Genomic DNA, 13,125 nt, shown 5'->3' on the forward strand with positions numbered 1-13,125 from the left:
TGGCAAAGATGTTTCAGACATAGGTTCATATAGATCCATTTCATTTTTAAACCATAATTAGAACGTGTTTATGCTAGCTAAAAGAATGGCAAAGGTGTTGCCAAATTTGATAGATGTGGGTTAGTGTGGTTTTGTGGAGGGGAGGCAAACATTTGACATCAGTAGAACAGTGATGATCCAGAGGGAGGCAAATTTTCAGAAAATACTTGAGAAAGCATTGGTCAGAGTAAGCTGGAATTTTATGAGTAGGATTTGCATTTTCTGATACAATAGTAAGGTTAATTAGAAGGATATGTGAAGGACTTGAGCCAAGAAGTTAAAGTGGGTGGGTTCCTCTCAGAGCTGTGTTTGAACAGAGGAACTGGGCAGGGATGTCCTTTTTCCCCTTTGTTGTTTACTTCATGTTTAGAGCCATTGGCAAATAAAACAAAATAAGGGACTCAGAATTAAAAGGATATAATTGGTATGCTAATCAAGAAAAGTGCTTTATTTGCAGATTATATTGTTTTCTATCAAATGTATCATGAAAAGGGCATGTATGTGTTGTGGAACATTTTGAGACAGTTTCACATGTTTTTGGGATATAAAATTAATTAAGATAAAACAAAGGCCATAGTCATAAATTATGTACCCACAGATAGATTGGTTCCGCTATACCCATATTTATGATGACATGATAAGATGAAGTATTTAGGGGGTATAGATTGAAAAGGCTTCTGTTATGGCAGCTAAGGCTATGTGAGAAGAGACTAAACAAAAGATAAGACAAAAACAGCGAAACGGGATAATCTTATTTATGGATAAGGATAGTAAGATACAAGCAGTGAAAATGTTTAGTCATTTTAGTCTTGTATATGGGTCAAAGCAAAAAGCGGCTTAGAGCCAACAAGACAAGGAACAGGAAAAAAATGTTCTATAAAGCAGCAGGTAAGGAGTCAACAGTATTGTAAATGAGCGCTTTTTCTTTTATTTTACTCCAAGAATGTCTTCATCTGAAGAAATTCTTGGTGTAACATAAAAGAACAAAAGTGCTAATTTAAAATGCTGTTGACTCCTTATGTGCTGCTTTATAGAACGTTTTTTTCTTGTTTATGGGTCAGGGATACTTTTATCAACAACCAGCAAAGAGATGGAAAAGCGAGCAAAAAATACTGTAACCACACACAATACTTTTATCAACCTGAGAAGAGGTTGTGGACAAAATTTATCTAGGAGGGACGTAGGCAAGAGTTAAATGGGATAAGTTGATGCTTCCAATAAAACAAGGTGGTTTAGATTTACCTCATTTGAAGGGATATTTTACAGCTACACAGTTAAGGCTAATATACATTGACTGCGGTGGTGCTGCTGCGGTAGCGCTGTCGCCTGACAGTAAGACGTTGTCCCGTTCGATTCTCAGCTACAGCGTCTTCTGTCTGGAGACATGCGTGAATGGGCATACCTTCGTTGAAGGTTGTGTGTCAGAGCTGGAAACTCGGCACGTAAAAATCTACTGCCAATCATTAGTGGACCGGAGTTCCGCTGTGGCGACCCCTAACCGGGAAAAGCCGAAAGACACAACAACAATAGTTAAGGCTCATATACATAACAAAAGGTTATAATTCAAAGTGAAAAGAGATGATGATGATGATAATGAAGCAAGTGTGAAGTTTAAGAAATAGAGAGAGTGGGATTTCTGGATGCAGATTCTTAAGAAGACTAATAACTATACAAAATATTAAATCCATAAAGTAGAAGAAATTATTTGAAGAGCTAAACCAATGTAATAATGGAGAAAGGAGATTTTGTCAATAGGATGACTGCAAGTAGGGGTACATAAAATAAGCAAGGGGTGCCAGAATTTACTGGGGAACCAGCAAAGGAACCAAGGTATTGGGAGCAAATAACTTAAGCAGGAAGTGTCATTCAGTAGGATGAGGCCAAGAAGACATTTGGATTGCAGGCTAGAGACTGCCTTCCCTACCAGGGCTTGATCTCAGAGTACAGGGAAAGAGAAAGGGATAGGGAGAATTTTAAGTGAAAGACCTTCTCTGGTAAAGTTTTTAAGTCTAGAAGAGAGGCAGCTGTTAAAAGCGATGCATAGTAGGACATATAAACCATATAAACTATTCGGATCTGTACAGATGCTCGACTGCATCTTTCACCGAATCCTAATTTGGTGAGCATACTTGCGTGAAAGTGCTGTTCACCGATGCAGCACTTTCACATAAGTATGCTTGTTGTTCCAGTCATACTACGGTGCGGTAAGGGAAAATTCCCTTTTCCTCACTGTAGTGCAACCTAGGAGTGACAATATTAAAGTTGGGGTGTGTGGTGGGTGCAGGGGGCTTGCCCCCTTGCATTCAAGTAGAGTTACTGTTTTGTTTTTTTTAACATACTTTAACAAAAGCGCTTTTTTTGATGAAAGCGCTTTCATTAATGTGTGTTCGGTGGTTTTGGATTCGGGCTTGTGAACTTTCGTTCAAAAGTCCTAGATCCAAAATATTGCATGATAATTATGAGAATCAATAAGAGGAGGTTAGAAAAGACTTGGAAGAGAGACAGAGAATGGAAAAGCAATTTACAAGAAAACAATGGAAAGACATATATCTGGCTCCCAAGTATGCAACCAAGTCCAGATAGTTTAGGATCTTTAGTTGGACGTGTTTGCTTAGGTATTTCTATACCCCAAGTAGACTTTAAATTATTTTTTCTCAGGTAGATAGCAACTGTTAAAGGTATGATGGAGAAGAGGTAACTGGGCAGATATGTTTTGGGAGTTTAATGAGTTTGCAGATATTAAAAATTCCCTACAGAGTACTCGTCAGAAATATTAGGTGAGTAAATGGCTAGTAAGTAAGGAAATTATTCTTTTGAGCTTGGATACATGATCTGTATTGTCTAGACATAGTAAGGCTTTATTAAGTTTAATTCTGTTGGCTGCCAGTGAAGCAATTTGGAAAATGGAAATAAGTCTATACCAACTGTATTTGAGGTATTGAGTATTATAAAAGTGAAAAAAAAAACTGGAAGAGGGAAGGAGCAAGTTGCATAGAAGTAATTGGAAATTGTGGGAACAATACATACATAATAATGTTCAGGGCGGAGGAAGAATGAGGTCTAAGGGAAGGCAGGGCGGAGGAAGAATGAGGTCTAAGGGAAGGCAGGAATTCATCATTTTTTTGTAATATTGTACTGATAGTAGCAAAGAAAATGTGTGATGTATATTGTATTTCTGTTAATGTATGTTTGCCTGTGTCTTAAGAGAGAGTTTAATAAAGATGTTCAAAAACATGTATTTCTTTGCAAGTAGTTTTTAATGTTCCTAATCTGATTATATACTACAGTTTTATTTTCTTGGAGGAGTATTGATAATGAAGAAAATGAGCATCAGGTTTGTCAATTTAAGTTAACCTTCAGAATGGAAAGTATGAAATGAAGCATAATGTTCTGTAATTATTTTTCTGTATTTGCTGAGCCCCACCATTGCCATAACAACATATTTGTTACATGATTTCTGCTGTTCAGGAGTTTAATTCTTTTTAATTGGCAGGTGTTTATTTTTTAAAGTGTGTATTTCTGTGTTTTGTAATCTTTGAGTTCATTTTGACTTTTAGAATGAAAAAGGCCAGATTCCTGCAGATGTCATTTCAAACCCAGTGGATATGCCCCTGGAGATGGCAGATGCTGCTGCCATTGCAAAAGAGCTGAAGCAGATGCTCTTGGATGCTGTAACTCTGTCTTGTGACATTTCAAGGGCCATGCCACTGAACTTTGATCATGTTTCTGGCCAAGCTTTCCTTAAGTCACTTGGTATTAAGTTGGGAGATCGTGTGAGTATAGCAGGACAAAAGGTAAGCAAATGCTTTATTAGAAGAGAAATTCTGATTGCTGCTTTAATTATTGCATAATTTTATTAAGGGAGCATTCTGGCTGCAGTTTATGCACTGACAGAGTAATAGAAGTGCTGCACTGATTATCACTTGCTTTCAAATCAGATGTATGCATCCTTTGTCATGAAATACAGCATTTGTGTGAATTTTTTGTTTTGTAAGCATTTATCCAAGCTGAAATAAAGTATAATCTGTTTGTCTGGAGAAGTCAGAGGAGCAGAGAGACTGTGCCCTCATTATGCAGTTTCTTTCAGTTTAATTGATGTGTTCTTTCAACAGAAAAATGTCATTAACAGTTTTTCAGTTTTTTTTTTTTTTTTTTTGCTCCAGGACTTCTGGCTCTTTAAACTTTTATTGCATGTAATTGGTAACTGTCTGCTTCATAGTGTAGAAGGATGAAATGACCTAGTCCACCAAAGTTCATTCAGAGGGATGGAAATTGGAATTGCTGATGTGGGGTGGAAGAAAAATGATGAGGCAATGCCTGGTCATGTCTGTCAGTAATGGTCATGGGGGAAATGCTAAGGGTATATGCCTCCAACAGTAACAGTGGTGGAGACGAGAGCCATGTTAGAATGACACTAGCCAGTAGCAGAATCATTTAGGGCAGTGGAAATTGCACATAACTACTTGGCTAGAAGGATGGCTTCCTGGCTTTGACCACTGCATATTTACTTCTATATACGTCATCTTGCATACTAGAGACTATTACGTTGTAGCTAAAGCTCTTTCACCCAATCCTGCATATACAGCTAACCCACTAGTTATTGGGCCCCAAGTGTGAGGAATGCTTTTGGCCACGGGCGTGTGGAATTTGAGGAGAGTAAGAGACACTGATATTAGTGGCATGCTATCATGGAACCCTGTAAAGGATGGAAAAATGCATTTTATGTAATTCTGTTGGTTCTTTGTAAGTATGTATTCAACATCTGAAGGTATAATTTATTTATTTTAATTAGAAACAAATTAATTGTGCTAAAATGTGGATAACTGCTTACTAAGTAAGATGTGCTTCGTGAGAACTCTTTTTAATGGCATTAATTTTAATGCAAGTCCAGGTTCCCGGCATGGGTTTTCCTTGTATCCTCTCACTACTGACTGTTTAGCAGTAATAAATTAACTAAGAACTTCCAGAGAGTGAACTTTGAAAACTTGCTGTCTATGCTCATAGTAGGGATCATAATATGAACCACAAAGTTTTTGCGTTATTAGTTATTTGCTACCGTATCATCCTTTATCTGTGGGAAATTGCTAATGATGAATGACCATATTTGCAGTATAGCTTCCAGAAATTTCTCAGATGCCCCCCATCAGCGGAGTGCCTTCTTCAACCCAGATCTCAGTCTATTGTATACCTCAAAAGCTGTAGTTGTTTGTCCCATTATTTTTATACACAGCTCGCCAAAAAAGCTATTAGTTGTCAGGGACTGTGTTTCTTTGAGAACTAATCCTTTTAAGGCTAAAGTGATATCCAAGTTTGCTTTAAACCAAATAGTTTATTTCCACATTTCTTTTTTGAACCTAAGGATACTTCTTATTTTGGATGACCACAGGTGACACAAATACTTATCTTAAGAAAACAAAATCTTTCAGAAATTCAGATCAGTTGTTCATTTCTTGTGAAGATAAGAAGGGACAACCTGTGTTAAAACAGACTATTCCCAAATGGTTGTCTAAGGTTATTACATTTTGTTGTACTTATAACAGATCTATTCCAGGCAGGGTCAGGGCCCACTCTACTAGGGCTTGGCTTCATTAGTAGCTGTTTGGAAAGGGTTGGATTCTGCAAGTATTCTAGCAGCTGCTACTTGGTCCTGTGTACATAATTTTACAAAGCACTATAAGCTTGTTTCTTTAAGTACAGATCAAGCTTTGCTGGGACCATTTTTCAAGGGCTCCTAGACCCTTTTCCAGCGACCTCCTAAGTATAATTAGCTGTGGTAATCTACCCATGTAGCTGAGTCTACTGCAGCAGTGATTTTATTTATTTTTTATTTATTTAACATTTCTTAACTGGGAAAGTCCGACTTGGAACAAAGCCAATTTTCAGTGGAGGCCCGGAGGGAAATGCTCCAGATACATGTCTTTGTAGTGTGGGAGGAAACCCACACGAATGCAGGGATGACATGCAGACTCCGCACAGAAGGCACCCCAGCCGAGAATCGAACCGGAGAACCTCTTGCTGTAAGATGACAACACTACTGCTGCACCACTGCGCAGTCACCATGATCACTATGACGAATATAGTGCAGTTGTGTAAGTTTTGCTAGCATAACAATGGGTGTTCACATGATCATTGCTGCAGTAGCTGCTCCTTCTTTCCATCCCCCTTGTGTTTGATGTGTTTTTATGCCAGGGTGTGGATGTGCATTTTTTTGTTTTTCCCAGCATTGCCGTTTTAGGACTGTTTGTTGGCAGGAAAGTTGTGAAGGGCTTGGCACCCAAACTTGTCTTTAGTCAGCTCACCTCAACCTGCTTGACAGTTTGGATGAGTAAAAGTAAAAGGTGCCCTGAAGCTTTGGCAGCTGGCCGGCTGCAGCGATCATTTAAACATCTGCTATTACAGTAAGCTCAACTTATGCAGCTGTATTTTCCCAGTTACCTCTTTTTCTTTCCCATCCCACCTCCAGCATTTGCCGTCTGAGGAAAAATTCTTTGTAGTCTGTTTGGGGTATAAAATACCTGTGCAAGTACTTCCAGGCAAAAATCCTAACCTTCTAGTCTTTGTTGTATACTTGGGATCCATACATATGTCCTCTCATTGTTTCATTATGAATTGCTTGTCCAGTTTCTCCTCCCAGTGTCAAGAATCTTCCCCTCATTATGATTTTTCAAGTTAGCCTAAACAAATCTTTCCTTATTCCATCTCAGGATAACATTTTTAGTCTGTCTCCTAGATATACCCCTCATGATGAGGTTTCTTCCTGAGAGCAAAGTAAACTTTAGCAAGGAGCAATTTCTGATATTTTCCAGCCAGAATCGCACAACAGTTGGTAACTATATCAGGATATTGGGATTAATGTCCTCTACAATTCTCATTCCTCTAGCTAGACTATATATCAGAAAAAAATCAGTTTTTTTCAAGTCAGCCTGGTCCCAACATCACCTCCCCCTCTCCTTTCAAATTCCAATGCTGAGAATTGTCAGTAGAAAAATTCACTTGTGGGTTTATTAGTTATCTTAATCAAGTCTCCCTTTCTACCCACCAGCCCGTAATCAAGCTGTAGCCATAGATGTATTAGATTTTGCATGTGGACGGTTTCCAAAGTGGTCAGTGGAACCATCATTACAGAAATAAACACACAAACATAAAAAAATAGATGGCATTATTAAATGCTGTCAAATCATATATCATCTGTGGAGTAAAGGCCCTCTGTTAATCATCATGGACAACCCTGTAGAATCAGAAAATACAAGGCAGCTGGGCCTTTTGGCCATTTATGCCTTGTCAGTACCCACCCTCAGACCTTTCCCTTCTTTTTCAAGGATAGACAGGCCAGTCCTGTCAGGGTAAGTTTGTGAATACTCATCCAATTGTTAAATCCATTTTAAAGGAAGATACTGTCACATTGCTTGATCTGGAGTGGAACTTTGTGTCAGTGAAGGGGTAGTTGTGTGATGAATATGCCTCTCCACCATGATTTAGTTATCTTATGAAGCAGGTTCATATCTCTGGTCCTAATACTCACTGGACTATTTATCTTGTGGAGGTGTAAGAGGTCTTGGGCTGCCACAACCCTAATGACAAAAAAAGGACGGCACAGTTTGTCGCTAAGGAGTCTGTAGGACACTGAATACAGGGACAGAACTTTCAGCCTTCAATGGTAGCTTAGTTTTTTTAGGCCTGTGATCTTTTTTGTTAGGAACCTCTAAGGTCTCTCCAACTGCCGAATATGTCTAGTAAGATATACCCCTTGGTAGGCTTGATCACTGTGGCATATAGCAGGGTAAGGACTTCTTTGATCTAGAGGAGATACCGTGTGCAGACAGCTAGCCATCAAGGTGTCTGCAAAATATCCCAACTTGGTTATGGACATCAGCTGGGAGTAAAGAACCTGTGTTTCTAGAATGTAGCCAAACAGTCCACTTGTGCTGTGTTGGCAAGGTCATGAGAGGGCTGAAACATGCATGTTCACAACTAGTGGGGTTTGGCTTTGTTAGCCTCAGTATGTCCACAATGACTTAAAAGTAAAAAGCCATAGACATTCGGAGGCCATGTAGGTGACATTCGGAGTCCATGTAGGTTAGACACTTGATGTCCTTAAGAGGTCATTTGCATGTATCTCATAGGCCTCTGTTGCAGGAGGTGTGAGGTATCCCACAGTGACAACTGTGGCTTGGCTGGGTTTTTCTTGTAATTTTCACATGTTCCAAACTTTGTCTAAACTTCTTCATTTTGGACTGGGGTGTTGCCTATACTGTAAGTCTGGTTGAGAGATTATTTATCAAATGCGACAATATTTCAATTTTTAGTATTTAGTTTTGTCCCATTATCTGTGCACCAGTTATTAACGTATGTAAGTTCAGGTTGTACCTTCTGCTTGTTGGAAGGGGATTTGAGAATGGCACCAGGTTTACAATCTTCTGCAGACTTGGTTACCCACAGTTCCTGGCATTTATTGGAGCTCAGAGAAGTATGTGTTGAGAAGCAGAGGACCTGTTAGGCATCCCTGAGGGACCCCTTTGATTGCCTTCATGCTGTCTGAGATTACATCTGCCACCCTAACCATGTGGATTCTGTCCCCCAGACAATTTGCTATCCACTTAACTACATAGGGAACAGTTTGGAGCACATTCAAGTTAATTATGTTAGCATATGGAATGATATCATGTGCTTTGGCGAGGTGAAGATGTACTATATTGAGCGCATGACAGCTGTCCACGGCTTGCTACTCTTGCAAAGAAGATTGCAAAATTCATTAACAGGATCTACCCTTAATAAAACCAAACTACTGGGGGTCAAGTCTGAAGAAATGTAGCAACGTAGTTTGACACATTCCATGGAGCACATTTAGCTGGTTAATTATGTTAGCATGTGGAATGGTATATGTTTTGGTGAGGTGAAAATATGCTGTATGAAGACCTTCAGCACTGTCCACAGTTTATCTTCTTAAAGAAGATTACCAGATTTATTAGACAGGCTCAACCCTTAACAAAGCCAAACTCCTGGGGTTCAGGTTGTGAATCTTCAATGTCATAGTTTATTAGGTCACTTGTGACCCATTCCCTGGCCTTCAGGTAAGGCTCATCAGGCTAATGAGTGTGTAGTTTCTGGTGTCTGTGGAGAGGTCACACACATGAAGTGGCATCAAAGCTGCTGTGTGCAATACCCATGGGACAAGACCAGTGGCTAAGACCAGAATGAATAGTTATATGAGTAAAACCAGATTGTGTTTAGTACTGCTCAGCAGGCAATCTGGTATGTTGCCATGTCCCATGAAGGATGTATTTTTTTGTTTTTAAAATTACCTTTAGCAAGTGTTCTTTTGTAAGGATGGGGGTTTGGGGTCCATTGGAATGTATAGCTGTCGTGGGTTGAAATTTGCTCTCAGTTTGTTAGCTAATATATTTGCAATATCCACTAGATTCATAGGTTCATAGGTATATACTAGGCTAATGACCAACGGGACCTTTATAAGCTTAGCCATGCAACCGAAATGTATCCCACGAGTTCTTGTGTCTTGGCGATTATTTTAAGGAGTGTATGTTAGCTACGGTATGATGTAATGGCTGCGCCTCTCCATCAGAGACATAGGTGCCAGGCGAGGTGTGAATTTCCAATTTTGCATCCACTGGTTCAAGTAGGTGTTGCCATTTTAAATTCAGAGCAACACTGAATGATATTTCTTAATTTCCTGACATACAAAAAGAAAATTTGTAATTATCGTTTGCTTCCAAAACTAGTGGGGTGTTTTTTTTTTTTCCAGTATCTTCAGTATTTTTTTTTTTTTATGTTAACCGTAATTTGTGGGTCTTTAGTTTTGCTGTATTGTCTTAGAAGCTTTTTTTTTATTGTGTTTATGCATGCTGACCACAAATCTGGTTTGCTGTTGAACTTCACATTTTGTTTAGTTCTGGTAGGAGCAGTCAGGTTAATACGTTTTATCTAGGTGAGTGTAACTTTTTTCCTCATAAGTACTAATCACATAAACATTTTCAGGGTTGAAGTTGTACTTGAATTTTGAGACCTCATAATAGAATTCAGGAGTTTAGTATGTTTGAAGTCTTGGAATACTGTGATGTCTACATCAGATAATTCAGGGATTTTTAAGATATTTAGCAGATTGTGGCCATACTGAACTGGGGAGTACTATATAGCATATAGATGCCATGTTTATAAGGACCAGGTCAGGAATATTTTGGCCTGTAGTGGGTTCTTTGAATATTTGATGACAAGAGTTCTTGTTTTATGAAATAAAGGAATTTTTTTGGTATGACCTACATTTGACATACAGATATCCCAGTGTACTGAAGTATAGTTAAGTCTCCCATGATGATGGAGTTCCTATGTATTTAAAGTTCAAATGGTATATTTAGAAATTGAACATGGATTTCAGGGACATTGAATGGATCCTGTAACATGCTGTGATCTAATAATTGGCTTTATTTAGTGTGATGTGCATCTCAATAGGTTTGATTTTTGGATCTCTAGTTAGCTGCATGGAGATAATCTAATCTTCAGTAAATATGGATAACTCCACCAGAATTCTCATTGGGGTCTAAATATGTGGTAGACCGATAAGCTTGGTAGTGCTTTCTGCAAGATGAAACCAAGTTTCAAAAATAATACTCTGATGGCCAGCTAAATCCCACTGGACCGCTGCCAATTGAATGGCATAGGCCAACTAGGCGGCAGCCTAGGGCGCCGCTCTAGTAGGGGCACTTTTCCAGTATTTAGTTGGTGTAGGTAGACTAGGATGGGTGCACCGGATGGTGTGGTGGGGGCGCCGTGGAGCCCTTTTGCCTAGGGCACCAGTTGACCTAAGGCCGTTGATTCCAGCCAATACCCCACCAGACTACCAACAATAAAATTTGACTCTCCTTACTATCTTGGGTCAGTAACTAAGGAGCTTCAGTCCTCACTACTGACTCCATTGTGAGACTGTCACTTAAACAGGAGTAATAATTCACAATTTTCCCCTAAAAGCACAGCAGGAGCATGCTCTATTGTCCTGGGGATGGACTATATATTTCTGTCCACCCCAAATGTCTTTTTTGTATTAATACACATCAGAGCAATGTGTCATAGACCTCTGATACACTCATACTTAAAGTAAATTTAAATTGCACACATCCAAACACTTGTGGGAAAGCCTGACACGGATTTCCAGCTGTGTTCCTTCCCCAATGTAATATGGTAATGCTGCTGCCAATCAGTGTCCCCTTCTAAAGGGGTGTCCAATTATGAAAATTAAATATTAAACTAAATGATAGCTATGACAAGAGCAACCAGGCCTTCAAGCGGGACCTGGGGAGTATCAAATAGGCATAAACACTCTCCAATCTCTAAAGAAAGACTGATTTCCAGCCACGGTGTAAAGTAATGAAAAACATTTAATAATAAGTAAAATGATTACAAGAATGTAAATCAGTAGCTTTCAATAAACACCAGAATTCAATCACCAGAAATGTAAAATTAAACTGTAGGATAGAAGTCCATCATGCTAGAAAAAAACTACCCGAATAACTAAACTTTCCTAATCTAACCAGAGAATACTGTCTCTGATCTAATCTAACACATAACAGCAAGGCAAAGGCAGGCTTACTGATTTTTTTTGGTGAGATCTCTTTCATGGGTGTCCACTGACTGGAACTCTTCACTAACAGATGCTCTTCACAAACTGCTCAGCACTTGACTAACTGCACAGCTTTAACAGTCTCAACTGTCTTATTTTTTAAAATAACAGTCAGCGGTTTGAAAAGGTTCTTTTTCCTGTCAATCTTCCATTCAAATAAACACCTAACAAAATGACATCACCCACTGTTCAGCTGATTCTCCATAGTACTTTATTAGGTCCCTCACAAACATGTGCAATTAGAAATATATCAAAACACTGACTGATTATTTAAACATTCTGTTTAAATGGGGAGATACTCAACATTTGAAAAACTATATTTACATTTTCACAGTTAGGCATGCTGGCATACAATGCAAGTTTATATGAAAATATACACAAATCTCCTGACAGACATGCTAACACAGATGACAGTGCTTTCATTTTCTTCACATTTCTCCTCCCCCTTATGACTCGAGCACAATTTTCAAGTGACCCTTGAAAACCAGTGCTTGAGAAAAATGAGTCTGTGTGGTAATATTAACCCACTCCTCTCCAGGGCAATCCATCTGCATTGGTATTAACCCCTCTGCAGTGTTCACCTTCAGAGAAAACTGTGCACATTTCATCAGAACAAAGTTTTGTGGCAGGCAAGCTGAGCAGGAGGGTTACATTCTGGAGTTTCTAAGAAATCATTCTCCTCTGGGGAGCTCCTCAGCTGGTTTGCCTCCATTCACAACAAACATTTAAAATGCATTGTCACACTCGGTGATGGTGTGGCACATAAAATGCCACTTAGCATTTTCATGCAATTGGTGAACATCTTTGTTATAGCATTAACTTTAACCAGCTGGTAAATTTGTTATCACCGTGCTGATGCCATTGAAAGTTAAAGGTGACATCAACTTGGTGAAAACGTGAAATGAGTCCATAGGCTTTAATTGGCACATGTTGCACAGGTGTAGAAATGTGCCCCCTAAAGTGTATGGAAGAGCCCTTAGTTGACATCACTGAGGGAAATCCTAAGTTTATTTTGGCTGTGGATTGATTTAAAATGTAAACAAAGGTTTTTATTGAAAACACGGCCCAAATTAATACAAAGTGACTGGGGCAGTGTGCATCCTGGAAGTTAACTTGTCTGCCATGATGCACTCGCAAATTGTGACAATATACTTGAAAAAACTTTCTGCTCCAGAACTCCTTGCAGAAGGGCCTGGGAAATGGATGCCCTTTCATTCTCATGGGCAGGAATGTTCCTGTGTGCTTTCCCACCCTTTCTGTTGCTAACCAGAGATGTTCAGCATTAGATTGGTTTTGCAAAAGCCTTAGCTACATGGATTATGCATTGCCAAAGAACATGGCTGGGCACCTTGCATGTACCCTGACTATTGAAGGGGTCAAGGACAGCTGTATAAAATCAGTGGCTAGGGTGCCAAACCTTCAAAACTTTCTTGCAGTTGAAGTACACTCGCCCTGCA

General features: G+C 39.2%; 1 protein-coding gene across 1 annotated transcript in view; it reads left to right on the plus strand.

The window, feature by feature from the left end:
- The window catches only part of CLIP4 (CAP-Gly domain containing linker protein family member 4), an 844,808-nt gene that overhangs the window by 67,260 nt on the left and 764,423 nt on the right, over positions 1-13,125 (plus strand). The window contains exon 3 of the mRNA XM_044060201.1: positions 3,597-3,833. Coding sequence (XP_043916136.1) covers positions 3,597-3,833 — 237 coding nt within the window. The remainder of the gene's footprint in view (positions 1-3,596; positions 3,834-13,125) is intronic.

Source organism: Protopterus annectens, chromosome 1.part2 (genome assembly GCF_019279795.1).
Source record: "Protopterus annectens isolate FY-2018-M chromosome 1.part2, PAN1.0, whole genome shotgun sequence".
Taxonomy (NCBI): Eukaryota; Metazoa; Chordata; order Ceratodontiformes; family Protopteridae; genus Protopterus; species Protopterus annectens.